The sequence below is a fragment of the Papio anubis genome, chromosome 12, assembly GCF_008728515.1.
Source record: "Papio anubis isolate 15944 chromosome 12, Panubis1.0, whole genome shotgun sequence".
NCBI lineage: Eukaryota > Metazoa > Chordata > Mammalia > Primates > Cercopithecidae > Papio > Papio anubis.
The window spans coordinates 40287854-40300811 of NC_044987.1; the positions used below are offsets into that span (position 1 = coordinate 40287854).

At 47.1% G+C, this 12958-nt stretch overlaps 2 protein-coding genes across 2 annotated transcripts in view; one reads left to right on the forward strand and one right to left on the reverse strand.

The window, feature by feature from the left end:
- The window catches only part of PANX1 (pannexin 1), a 59986-nt gene extending 53992 nt beyond the window's left edge, over window positions 1–5994 (reverse strand). Inside the window, exon 1 of the mRNA XM_003910554.5 lies at window positions 5330–5994. Within this exon, the coding sequence (XP_003910603.2) occupies window positions 5330–5510 (181 nt within the window). The 5' untranslated portion in view covers window positions 5511–5994. The remainder of the gene's footprint in view (window positions 1–5329) is intronic.
- LOC116269817 overlaps window positions 1–12958 on the forward strand; it is a 36474-nt gene that overhangs the window by 7364 nt on the left and 16152 nt on the right. Inside the window, exon 2 of the mRNA XM_031653957.1 lies at window positions 5290–6396. Coding sequence (XP_031509817.1) covers window positions 5290–6026 — 737 coding nt within the window. The 3' untranslated portion in view covers window positions 6027–6396. The remainder of the gene's footprint in view (window positions 1–5289; window positions 6397–12958) is intronic.

A 12958-nucleotide genomic window follows, 5' to 3' on the forward strand; every position in this document is an offset into this window, starting at 1 on the left:
TGGGAAGTTCAAGATCAAGGTGCCAGCAGATTCGGTGTCTGATGAGAGCTCTTTTCCTGGTTTGCAGATGGCCCCCTTCTTCCCGTGTGCTCATACACCTTTCCTTGTGGCCACACTTGTGGAGAGAGGAAGAGGGAAGAAGAGAGGAAGGGGAATAGTGGGAGAGAGAGAGAAAGAGGGAGAGAGAGAGGAAGGGGGAGGGGAGAGAGAAAGAGGGATTTCCTCTTTTTCTAAGGGCATCCCATCATGAAGGTCCCACTCCTATGACCTTATCCAAACCTAATTACCTCCCAAAGGGATCTCCAATTAGCATCACACTGGGGATCAGGGCTTTGACATATGAATTTTGGGGTTGGGAGACACAAACATTCAGTCCATAACTGCAGCACACTAACGGAATTCATAACTTGAGAGAAATACTTCTAGAATTTCAGGGCTTGAAGGTCACGTCATGCAATCATGCTTATATTCTACACAAGGTGTCGCCCAGCCATTTCCTAAACCTCTCCCCCTCAATGAAATGTGCTGCACCTCTAGAGGCACCTGACAGCAGATGTGTTAGAAATGAAGGGCCTCGAGGCACAGCCTCAGGGTACCCAAGCCACATAGATCACACTCATCCTTCTTCCACAGTACAGCCATTCTGCACTCTGAACACAGATTCTTCCTCATCACAAAAATAACACAAAAAGGAATCTGAGGCACATGCAATATAATCTGAGCTTATAAATCAAGTGGGACAACTTACCTATCATGGTGACATGCATCCTTGACTGCTATCATCAGAGGCAGGTGTCCGGGAGGTGGCCAGGACAGGCCTGACCCAGAGCAGCACTTGTATCATTAAATGGCACTCAGAGGGTGCACTTCCAAGCAACTGGGACCCTTATCCAGAACACCCCGTCCATTCCCTCAGCACAGCCACTCTGGGAGAGTTCCCTAGCGTGCTCTGGCACTTTCTTCACTAAATTTCTATGGAGCACTTGTTGAGGGCAAGACGTGATGGAAGGCAAGAGGAAGGAAAAATGAGGGCTGGTGAAACCACTGATTCTCCCTTCTCTGGCTCCCACTACACAGCTTTTCTAGCCCAAAGTCACAATTAAATTTAAACTGTCTTTCGCTGTGCGTCACTTATTTTCCCCCTACCCAACTGAATCTCAGGGGAAGCAGGCCTGCAGTATTTTAGAAAGGCTGAGTAGAAGTATCAGGCCTAACCAGACAGGTGCACATTTTAGTTCCTACATTCAGTCCTTAGTATCTCACTGTCTAAAAGCCTTCAAAATGCTCCCAGGCACAACTCAGAAGAGTCTCCTTGCCACTCCCTCAGGAGTGTTTCTGCTTGTAATTCTCACTATCACAGGGCAGATCTGGACCAATGAGTGGCTGCGGACCACAGGCTGCCGCAAAGACTACCGAAGTTGCCCTCCACCTTGACCATGGCATCAACCTTGCTATGCCCCCGCCAGACCACATTACTTCTGCAGTGACCCTCAACCTGTGATTGTGGGCAGAGAGACCAAGATCTGGTGAATGAGCAAGACAGAGTCCCTTCTGCTCTCTGTCCCCAACACAGTCCCCACCAGCCCAGGCAGCCCCACACCAGTGCCTATCACGTGGGACCTGTGTGAACTGCTGTGGGAGGGGAGGGGCCAGAACCTCCGAGGAGTGGACGCTTCACCTGCAGCCACCATGCTGCCACCCGGCAGGGCTTGATAAAGGTCAGCTCGCTGCCATGCCCATGGGTCTCTGTCCCTCTTTTCTGAGAGGAGCCCAGTGGGCTGAACTACTAAGAGAACGGGCCAAAGACTAAAGGGAAGCCTTTAATATGAAGCCAAGTATTTTATCATATGAGGACATTCCCTCTCTCTAACCTGCAACACTCCCACCCCCACAGAGGACCTGCTCTTCAATCTAAAACACAATCCATGCACAGTTTTGATTTAATGGATTACCTTTAAAGTAAAAAATCATTTATTTAAAGGAAAAATCACCACAAAGTTTCAACTTGAATCCTATTTTACCAAACACCAGTTGACAGAGAATTTAATTTTGGGGAAGTCACTGGAAAATATAATTTATTTTACGCTTGAGGGGATTTTATATCACCAGAGATGAATTCTTATATATACCAGTTTATCATACAGGTGGAAAAAGGAAAAACATGTAATTACGGTTGATTTTCTCGTTTCTAATTTTATATATATATACACACACAGCCCAACACAAACAGGAAAACAATGGGATTTGCTGTGCCCTCTTTCACGTGGGGCCCCTGGACCCTTACTTTGGCTTCCACCTCTCCATGTGACTATGCCGCTAAAGCTCCAGCGGCCACATGTTGTCTCGCACATCTCAGCTTCAGCCAACACTGCTCCATACACTTGGAATCCTGCCTCAGGGGCCAACTCTGCCCTGAAACTCTTACCGTTCCTGAGTCAGAAAAAAACCCTTACTTCTGCCTTCCCACAGCATTAGGCTTTAGTATACACTTCGGACACTGCCCAGGTTTCATGAATCCTGTATTAGGAGGGTTATGCGTTCAACTTCTCCACTAGACTGTGCTTCCAGAGAAAAGATTCTTAAGTCCTACGTGTGTCTGACACCCCGTTGCCAAGGTACAGCATCATGCACACCAGAATCAATCAACAACGTCTGATGATGCCAAAAGCTATCACCTTTCATTCACTCAACAAATGTTTATAGAGTAGTTTCAATCTCCATGCAAAACATGCATAGACAGGTTATAAAGCTCTGTATTAAGTTCAACAAAACAGTATTCCAAGCACCAGAGAGGGAAGGAGGAATTATCAGCAGAGGGAGGATGAAGCCATGTTTTAAGTCTGCAGGCCTTATCTCAGTGTCTTCCTGGGGCTTGTGTTCATTGACCAATACGGTGGGCAAAGTGCCAGCTCCATTTCAATTACTTCACTCTCCCTTTATTGTTGTTCTCATCTCTTTTGGCTGAGTGCATACTACTAACTACACAAAATTAAATGCTGCATAACATGATCCCTCTCACTGTACCAACTCCATGTATTAGTCTATGTACCTCTCCCCTCTTCTCAAAAGCCCTTCTTCTGGTTTTATCTAAATGTATACCTGATCTAATAGGTCTTCCCTGGTCCTGTTAGCTTCATCCTACATGTCCGTCCTCCCCTGGAACTCCTGAAAACACTTTAGAAAACATGGGAGTCTGCTCGATAGCTCCTCACCCAAGTGCCTGCCAACCTTCACCAGCCTGGAGCTCATAGCTCAACACCTGTCTGGGTGCTGACTTACACACAGCTGAATGGTGTTACCTGCTAACAGATATGTTAGTGCCCAACTGCATAGTAAATTGCCACAGGGCAGAGAGAAGGCAGGGCAAGAACAAGGTCTCAAAATCCTTTCCCACCTCCCTCAGCACACAGTGCTATGCACACAGCACGACCTCAGACTCTTGCTAGGTAAAACCACTCCCAATACCCCCAAAATACCTCTCAGCCCACCAATTTAGATGTATCTAAGGCATTACAGGTGCAGGTGCCTTAGAGTCCCTCTAGTACATGCGCTAGAGGTGGAGATTAGTCATAGAGGGTGACTAACTCCTCCCTCCTGCCTTTCTGTCCCAACCAGGTACCCAAGACTTGCACCTCCAAGACAGGGACCATGCCTCTTTTACTCCCGGGTGCTTGGAGGTCAGCACCGAGTTCAGCACACAGCACACAGCCAGTACTGAAGGAGGAATTGACTGAAGGGAGAGATTATCTCCATGACTCATGCTACTTGGTGGTTTCCTTTCAGCTGGAAGCCTCAATTCACTGTCAAATGGAAAGTTAAAGAAAATCCCGATGACTATGCCTATGCAAATACAGGAAAACGAAAAACTTATTTTCCACCATGAATTTGGCAACTTCCTGCGAAACTGAACAACTTAATGCTGCAGACTGCAAAATCACACTCACCGTCACTCTTTCCTAATCAACTCTTCCCTCAACTTCACAATTCCCACCAACACCACACTCCAATCAGCCAGACATACAACCTCCACAGCGCGTTCAACCAGTACTGCCCTTCATGGCCTATGAAAAACTAGGTACTCAAGTGCTGCTTATTTACTCCTTGATCTCACAGCAATCACCCACCTGTTTTCTTCCACTCTTCACACCTGTGCACAAGACTTCAACTGATGCCTTGCTCTCTGGCACCCAGCCCTCCAGGCCCCATCCTCTCACCTTCTTCCCAGACCCTAAATGCCACCATCAGGCTAGTATTTACTTAGTGCTGTTTTCAACCAGTCTGTCCTCTGCTCAAACAATAACTTCACAGTTCTGAAACCATCAGCCTACACTCTTCTGTTCCAGGCTGACCCAGGACCATATTCACTCTCAGACTCCAGGAACTCTGACTTATCTTCCTGCCTTGGCTAGGACGGTCACTGTGTCTCTCTTTCCAGGAACATATAACATTCTCCGCCATCTCAAAACTTTAACAAAGGTCTTACTCCTGCTTATCCAAATCCCACCCACCCTCTGACAAAAGTTTTCCCAAAGTCCAGTCGCAATGGGTCCTCTCTTCCCCCTGCCACAGAACTGTATTTAACCTTCCTGCACTACCTTCCTGTTGGTTCATAAGCACTCTCTCCTGTGTGGAAAGTCAGAACAGCTGATGAGGAAGATAAGCCACATAGCCACATGATCCTGCCCAAACCACCAGACTTTCCAATCTCACACAACAGTTATGAAGCTCAAATGAGAATTTACAGGAGGGGGACTTGTTCATCTCACATTCGTAAGACCGTCCAAGTGGAGGATCCCTCTAATGCCTGCCAAGTGCAGATATTTCCCATCATGCACAACCCTAGAGAGCTAAGATCTCAGCAAACACCAATTATATGTAAGATAGTGAAAGAACACACTTCTCATGGAGCACCGGTCTTCACATTCTCCATGCAGCCACTCAGGAACTTCTCTGGTGCAAAATTTTAAGCGGTTGCACAAGTACGTAGGAGACGGGGTGAAAAACGGGGACACTGCTATTTTTGGCAAATCTGGTGGCAAGGTGCCCATTCTAAGGGTGGAACATAAACCGTAAGCCACAATCCGATCAGTGGGGCATAAGGAACAAAAGAACTGAGGAGTAGGGATGCGAGCAGAGTAGACCAGGGTACCAATGAAACAAACACCTGGGCAAAGAACGCTTTGGACCATAAAACCGGGACCACTGTCCTTCCTGACGCTCACTACCATCACAGCTGGGCGTGCCCAGGCTCGGGCCTGTGAGCCGTAAAATCGCAGCTCACCGGGCCAGACCGGGGCGGCCACTCCCCTCCGTCCTGGGCGAGGCTTACCAATCGAGATCTCCTGCGCGAAGGCCAGCGAGATGAGCAGCAGCGGCAGCCCCACGGCAATGCACGTAACCATCTTGTCCACGGCCAGCTCCAGTCGCAGCCCCTTGAACTTAGGCTCGGTGGGCTCCTTCAGCAAGAAATCCGAGAACACGTACTCCGTGGCCAGGTGGGCGATGGCCATGGCTGCGGCGCACCAGGCTCGGCCAGGCAGGACTTGGTACTGCCGGCGTCGGGAGAGCTGCGCGGCTCCTTCACCCTGTCACTGGCCGGGCGTGCGGCTTTCGCTTTCCCTTTGCCTGCTCCCCAGATGCTCCCGCATCCCGCCTGCCTTTGTGTCTCGGTGCCTCCGGCTCCCAGCGACCCCGCCGGGCTCTCGCGCTCGCTGCCTCCGCCGCCGGCGGGGCGGGGCGGGGACCCGGGCGCTCCGGTTCCTGCGGTCCCACCTCGCGCGCTCAGCGGGTGTAAGTCCCCGGGGCGCGCGCGGCACTCGGATTCGCGCCTCTCCCGCGCGCCCGCAGGCGCGGGAACCACGCGCGAGACAAAGCGCTTTCCTCTGGCCCTGCGCCTACGCGTCGCCCCGGCTGCCGAAGGGGCCTCCGGGCCTGCCCTGCGCTCTCAGCCAGCCGCGCCGCGCTCTTCCGGAACCATCCGGGGAAACCGAGTACCCAGGGGCGTGGAGCTTCCGGAGACGCGGTGACGCGAGGCGGGGTGGGCGCGGCTGCATCCCGCGCCCCTCGGGCCCTCTCTCCGACAAAGGGATTTTCCCACCGAGCGGCACCTTTGAAAATTCTCCCGTCCCTCCCGGCCGCATTCTCCTCACGTCCTGGCACCCGGGAATTTTAAAATCATTTCTGCAAGCAACTCTTTCTGTGGACGGGATGGCCCCCTTTACGCCCCACCCCCAGCATTTCCAACACAGTGAAATGGGTTAGAAGGAGCTGTAAAAACTTCAAAGAAGAGTCAGTGCCGTAAAAGGCCAATCGAGCGGTGTAGACAGACGGTCCCTTGCAGAGGGAGCGCTGGACCCTTCCAGGAGCTCCGCGTGAGATGGTGGCGTGGAAACGCTGGTGAGTGTGGAGTATGACCCGTCTGAGGCCTGAGTAGCGCTGCTGGTCCCGTTTCTCTTTCCTCTGCCATCCCAATCAGAGCCTTGTTCTGGGAGCCAGCAGAGGGGCGGCCTGCAGGTAGGTGGGTGTTGAGACTGCAGAGAGCTGCTTCTGAACAGCTCACAGGAAGTGGATGATAGAAAGACAGGAGGAAATACTCTGACAAGTGTCCACGGAAATTAAGGCTGTTGAGGTAGAAATAATTCGATTTATCGGAAGCTAAATGTGAGGATCCACCCAAGAAGACTTACCAGCAAAGTTGGGCATGTTTCAAAATGTGTTACACGTTGGAAGGGTTTTAGAAGAAAGTTTAGGAAAAGGGAGGAGGACCCCTCATGTCGGAGTTGAGTTTTTTTTCATTGGAGGGTGCGGTACACAGGTTACAGTCACTGGCTTCGGGTGACAACATACAGTCTAAAATGTTTTGTGCACAAGAATATCAAAGTTTATATGATTCAGAAACAAGTCAAGTGTTCTTTTCAATGTCAGTTTTTACATATTAATCAGTACATCAACAGTTCGAGGAACTGACAAAAAGATTTCAAGGACTCACAGATTTTTTACTCAGGGACAGGATCTAAGCCATGAATCATAAGACCTTTCTCAGATGGCTTAGTTTGGAAGCCCTGTCAATTGTGGCATGTAGGTTATCACCAGCAACATCTGAAGCAGGCAGGACCTGCAAGCACGAGGGCACCTTGGGGCAGGGCTTGGCTCTCTTCTCTGTGGGTCCACCGATACAAGCCTCAACTTCCACGTGTACCTCTCCACCCCAGCCTGGCCGCTGAACACACATCCAAGAGATCGCTTATAGGGCTTCAAACTCAATGACCAGGACTTCAGTCTTCATCTTCCCCTTAAATCTGAACTCCATCTTCCCCATCTTATTAAATGTACCGCCAGCCACCCGTGCACCCAAGTTGGAATCCTGGAGTCCATCTTCAACACTCCATCTCTCACAGCTGCCATAACCAAGTGTCAAATTCTCTTACTTCTGTCTCCTAAATATAGCAAATCTGACACCCCTCCACCTGCACTCCCAATACCCAATTCAACTCACCATCCTGTCTCCTAACCACATATAGGAAATATGTGCGACAGGGTCCCCATCCATTCTCCTCTACAGCTGCCAGGATGAGCTTTTCAAAGCTCCAGTCGGATCATCTTTTCTACTTAAAGTTTTCTACTTAAACATTGTTTTTAGCATAAAATACAAATTTCTTAGCATGGCCTCTGCCTACCTCACCACCAGCTTCACTGCTTTCCTTTCAGTTCTTCAAGTTAGCTAAGCCCCTGGCCTCCTCCAGGCCTTCCCACCCCAAACACTCCCCACAGTGGCCTCTTTGCCTAGCCCACCTTTATTCACCCTCCTGGCCTCAGCTCGATGTCACTTACCTTCCCTAAGTAGACAGACTAGATTAGGTCCCTTTGTGAAATTCTCCCATAATACTAGCAACACTAATTACTAGCTGTGAGTCTTGGGGAGTTCTTTGACTCTCCTGTGTCTCAGTTTTCTCATCTTTAAAAAGGTCGTACCTCTTAGGACTGTGGTAAGGACCAAATGAGTTAACACATGGGTAGTGCCCAGTGCCAGTGCCTGGCAACTTGTGAATCTAGGTACGTATCATCTGTCATTGTTGCTCTCTATTTTTCCTTCTTAAAAAATAGTCACAATTACAACTCAACAAATATTTATTCATTTATTTAGTGTTTGCCACGCCTTTATATGATCGACTTCTTGAGGGTAGGTCCATGCCCATGTGTAGCACTTTTATCCTCAACACTTAGCACAAATGCCTCACACAGAGTTGATGTTTTAATTCATAGTATTAAATAAATGTCTGAAGGCATCTGAACACTTTTTAAAGCTGGCCCAATTCACACTCACTTATCCATACATTCCAGGCATATATTAGAGGCTGGTGATGGGCCAGTTCTACGCTGAGTGGATGGGGAAGCAGAAATGAAATGAATACATTCCATTTCCTCAAAGACCTATGGCTTAGAGAAATAAGGCACGTACACAATTAACTATAATGCAAGGTAGAAAGAGTGATTATTGTGAAAAGTGGGGTATACCAAGGGAGGTACAGAGAATAAGTAGGGCCTGAGAGAATGTGTCAGTTGGGACATTCAGAGCTGGAACAGGGGATTTCTGGGAGTGAGGAAATAATGAGTGCCATTTCCCTTCTCTCCTTGCCAAAATCTACTCATCCCATAGGCTCAAATGACCCCTTTTTAGGAAGCCTTCCAGGATCCTCCAGTTGTAATGAATCCTTCCCTCCCTTGTTGCTCTCTTCCTCTGGCTTAGCAGTTAGTTCATTCTGCCTTCTGTGATGGGATGGTGGATTGCGTATCTCTTTTTTCATTACATATCAGTTTCCTCTGAGGATCTGGGCTGAATCTCAGCAGTTGCATAAATTGCCCTCAGTTTTGGCAATTTTTTACTTTCAGTATGATGCCATTCTACTTTCAATGAATTTAAAATAGAAACCAGATGGAGAACTTGTTGGGAAATAGGATGTGGAGCCACCGGACACTGGTGTAGGGCCAAGTCAAATATGAAAACTTGGGTCAGAGGAAGTAGTTCGGATTTTTTTCAGTAGGCATTAGGGGGTTTCTGGAGGGGAGGAATATAAAGGATGTTGTGCTTTAAGATGATTAATCTGCCAGCCATGTGTACAATGGACTGTAATGCAGAGAGTGGAGATGGAGAGGCTGGGTAAGAGGCTGTCAAAGTTTTGCAAAGGAGAAGTAACAAGGGCCCAAACTGGTGCTGTGGTCTGGAGGATAGAAATGAGTAGCACAGAAGGGTGTGGTAGCTAAGGGAGCCATTTTTCCTACTGTAAAAATCAAATCAGACAATCTGACATGTGCCACCATTCTTTGGGAGTAATGAGAAGGTAAGACCCTGAGTTCAACTCCTGGGTTTGTCACTTACTTGATATGTGACTACGGCTGTGTCCCTGGAAATCTGTAAGCCTCAATTTCCCTATTCTCCAAATAGGGATAATGCTTCCTACCTCTTGAGTTGTTCTAAGGATTAAATGTGATAATATATGTAACAGTACCTGCCACATTGGTGGCATTTAGCATTTGATAGCTGTTATTACCAACCACAGGACTTTAACATATCAAATGAGAGTGTAGATAACATTGTTTTTTTAAAACATAGACTTATCACTTGAGGCCAGAAGTTCAAGACAAGCGTGGGCAACATAGAAAGACTCCATCTCTACAAAAAGTTTTATTTAAAAAATAGCCAGGTGTGGTGGTGTGTGCCTGTAGTCCTAGCTAATCTGGAGGATAAGGCAGGAAGATTGCTTGAGCCTAGGAGTTTGAGGCCACAGTGAGCTATGATTGTACCACTGTACTCCAGCTTGAGTGACAGAGCCAGACTCTCTCTCTGCACACGCGTGCGTATGTGCACGCACATACACACACACACTCCCCCCAGAGAGTTCCCATATACCCCATTCCTGCATCCATTCTACACATGACTGGCAGATTAATCATCTTAAAGGACAAGACTTCTATTATTGTTGTCTTACATTAGCATGGTATATTTCTTACAAGAAATGAGATATCGATACATTAATTAAAGTCCATAGTTTATTCAGATTTCCTTAGTTCCCCCTAATATCCTTTGTTCCAGGAGCCCATCTAGAGTACCATAGTATGGTTCTTTCATCAGCATGTCTTCTTAGCTCCTCTTGGCTGTTTCTCATGCTTTGTTTTTGATGAAATCACTTTTTTATAATTAGAACATACACTTAGGGATTAAATCACGCATCCTCCTCCCATGTCCACCCTGCCTCTCCCCTTGTCCCAGTATCATTTGTTAGAAGGAAGCCAAGGTGGAGGCCAGGTGCGGTAACTCACGCCTATAATTCCAAAACTTTGAGAGGCCGAGGCCAGTGGATGACTTGAGGCCACGAGTTCGAGACCAGCCTGGCCAACACGACCAGCCTGGCTGACCATGTCTCTACTAAAAATACAAAAGCTAGCCGGGCGTTAGCCAGGCGTGGTGGCACATGCCTGTAATCCCAGCTACTCAGGAGGCTGAGGCAAGAGAATCGCTTGAAACCAGGAGGTGGAGGTGGCAGTGAGCCAAGATTGCACCATTATACTCCAGCCTGGGCAACAGAGCAAGACTCTGTCTTAACCAAACAAACAAAAAAGAAACCAAGGTAGGTTGTGAACCTCATAGCCAGTCTCTTAGAACTCTGTTTTACTTGTTGGAGACCCTTGACATTTGAATATGAGAGCTTTTGCAACCAAAACAGTCTAAGTCAAAATAGTGAAGTTCAGTAGACTGCCTAATCTCTTTATATATTCATTCATTCATTCAATAAATATTTGCTAATAAACTATTGTGTATTTGTACTATGATCTCTGCTGGGGATGCAACAGTGAGCTAAACAGGTCAGGGGTCCTTGCTTCCACAGAGCTACATTCCAGCCGAAGAGGCAGACAAAACTTAAGCCAACAGACATAAAATGATTATGTCCTGTAATAAGTGCTGCAAAGGAAAACAGTGAAGATAGTAAATAACAGGGGGAAGGACCCACTTTAGAGAGGGAAGTTAGGGGAACCCACATGTGAACTAGAAAAGCTAGGAGAGTATGATATTGAATACTGAGTGTCAACTTGATTGGATTGAGGGATACAAAGTATTAATCTTGGGTGTGTCTGTGTGGGTGTTGCCGAAAGATTAACATTTGAGTCAGTGGACCGAGGAAGGCAGATCCACCCGTAATCCATTGGCCACAGTTTAATCAGCTGCCAGCAAATATAAAGCAGGCAGAAAAATGTGAAAGGGAGAGATGGGCCTAGCCTCTCAGCCTACATCTTTCTCCCATGCTGGATACTCCCTGCCCTCGAAAGTCAAATTCCAAGTTCTTCAGATTTGGGACTTGGACTGGCTCTCCTTTTTCCTCAGCTTGCAGACAGTCTATTGTGGGACCCTGTGATCATGTAAGTTAATACTTAATGAACTTATATATATACATACACACACATATATGAGTTTATATATCATTATATATATTATATTTTATATGTTTTATATATATTTATATTATATATATTATATATCATTATATATATAATGATATATATCCAGCTTGGGTGACAGAGCCAGACTCTATTTCTACAGGCACATACACACACACACACCCCCAGAGAGTTCCCATGTACCCCATTCCTGCATCCATTCTACACATGACTGGCAGATTAAGCATCTAAAAGCACAAGACCCTTATTATTATCCTCTTACACATATATATATTCTGTCCCTCTAGTAGAACCCTGACTAATACAGAGAGGGAATGAGGAAGCTAGAGAGAGAGAGCATTCCAGGCATAGAAAGCAGCATGTGCAAAGGCCCTGAGGCAAGAAAGAACTAGCAGGGTATAGGAGCAGATGAAAGCTTGAGCAGAGTTGAAGAAGTTGGAGGAGTGGGCATGGGCCAAGTCAAGCTGGGTCTTAAAGACCAAGGTAAAGAGTTTGGATGTTATTAAAAGTGCGGCGGGAAGACAGTAAAGGGTAGCGACCAGAGAAGGGATGAAATTTGGAAAAACACGAGGCAATGTGTGGACAGTGGTTGAAAGGAGCAGTAGTGATGATGGAGAGGCTGGTTTGGGGACCACTGCAATGACCCTACTCAAGCAAGATTTGTGTGAATCTGCAGCCCAAGGTCAGGGTTAGAGAAACACATTTTGAATTTATTCACAGAAAAATGGTTTTCCAATCATAAGGATGGATAAAATAAACTATGGAGTAGCTGGTGACACATTACCACAAACTTGGTGGCACACATTTCTTCTCTTACAGTTCTGGACCTCTGAAGTCCAAAATCAGTTTCAAGATATCTGCAAGGCCAACCTCCCTCTGGAGGCTCTACAGGAAAATCCATTCCCTTACCTTTCCCAGCTTCTGGAGCTGCATTCCTTGCATTCCCTGGCCCATGACCCCTTCCTCCATCTCTAAGCAGCATAGCATCTTGCCTCAGTTGTCACATTGCCTTCTTCTTCTGTAGTCAAATCTCCCACTGCCTCTCTTTATAAGGACACTTGTAATTACATATAGGGTCAATATGGATAATCCAGTATAAATTTCCTATCTTCAAGGTCCTTAAAGCAATCATACCTGCAAAGTCCCTTTTACCACATAAGGTGACATTCACAGATTCAGGGATTAGGACATGACATCTTCGGGGCATTATTCAGCCTACCACAGAGGGAAAAAAGAGAAAAGAGAACCCAGTGTCAAGTTCTGAGGCATGCTAACATTTAGGTCAGACAGAGGAGAAGGAACTAGCAAAAGAGATTGAGAAGGAATAGTCATTGAGGAAGAAGGAAGCCTGGCAGAGAGTCATGTTGCAGAGCCAAGGGACTAGAGACTCTGAGTGTTCAGAAGGAAGGAGCTGTTTCTTGTTGCTGAGAGGTTGAGTAAGATAAACATGGAGAAGAAGCCACTGGAAATGGCATCATGGTTGGTGATCTCTACCACAGCAGATTGG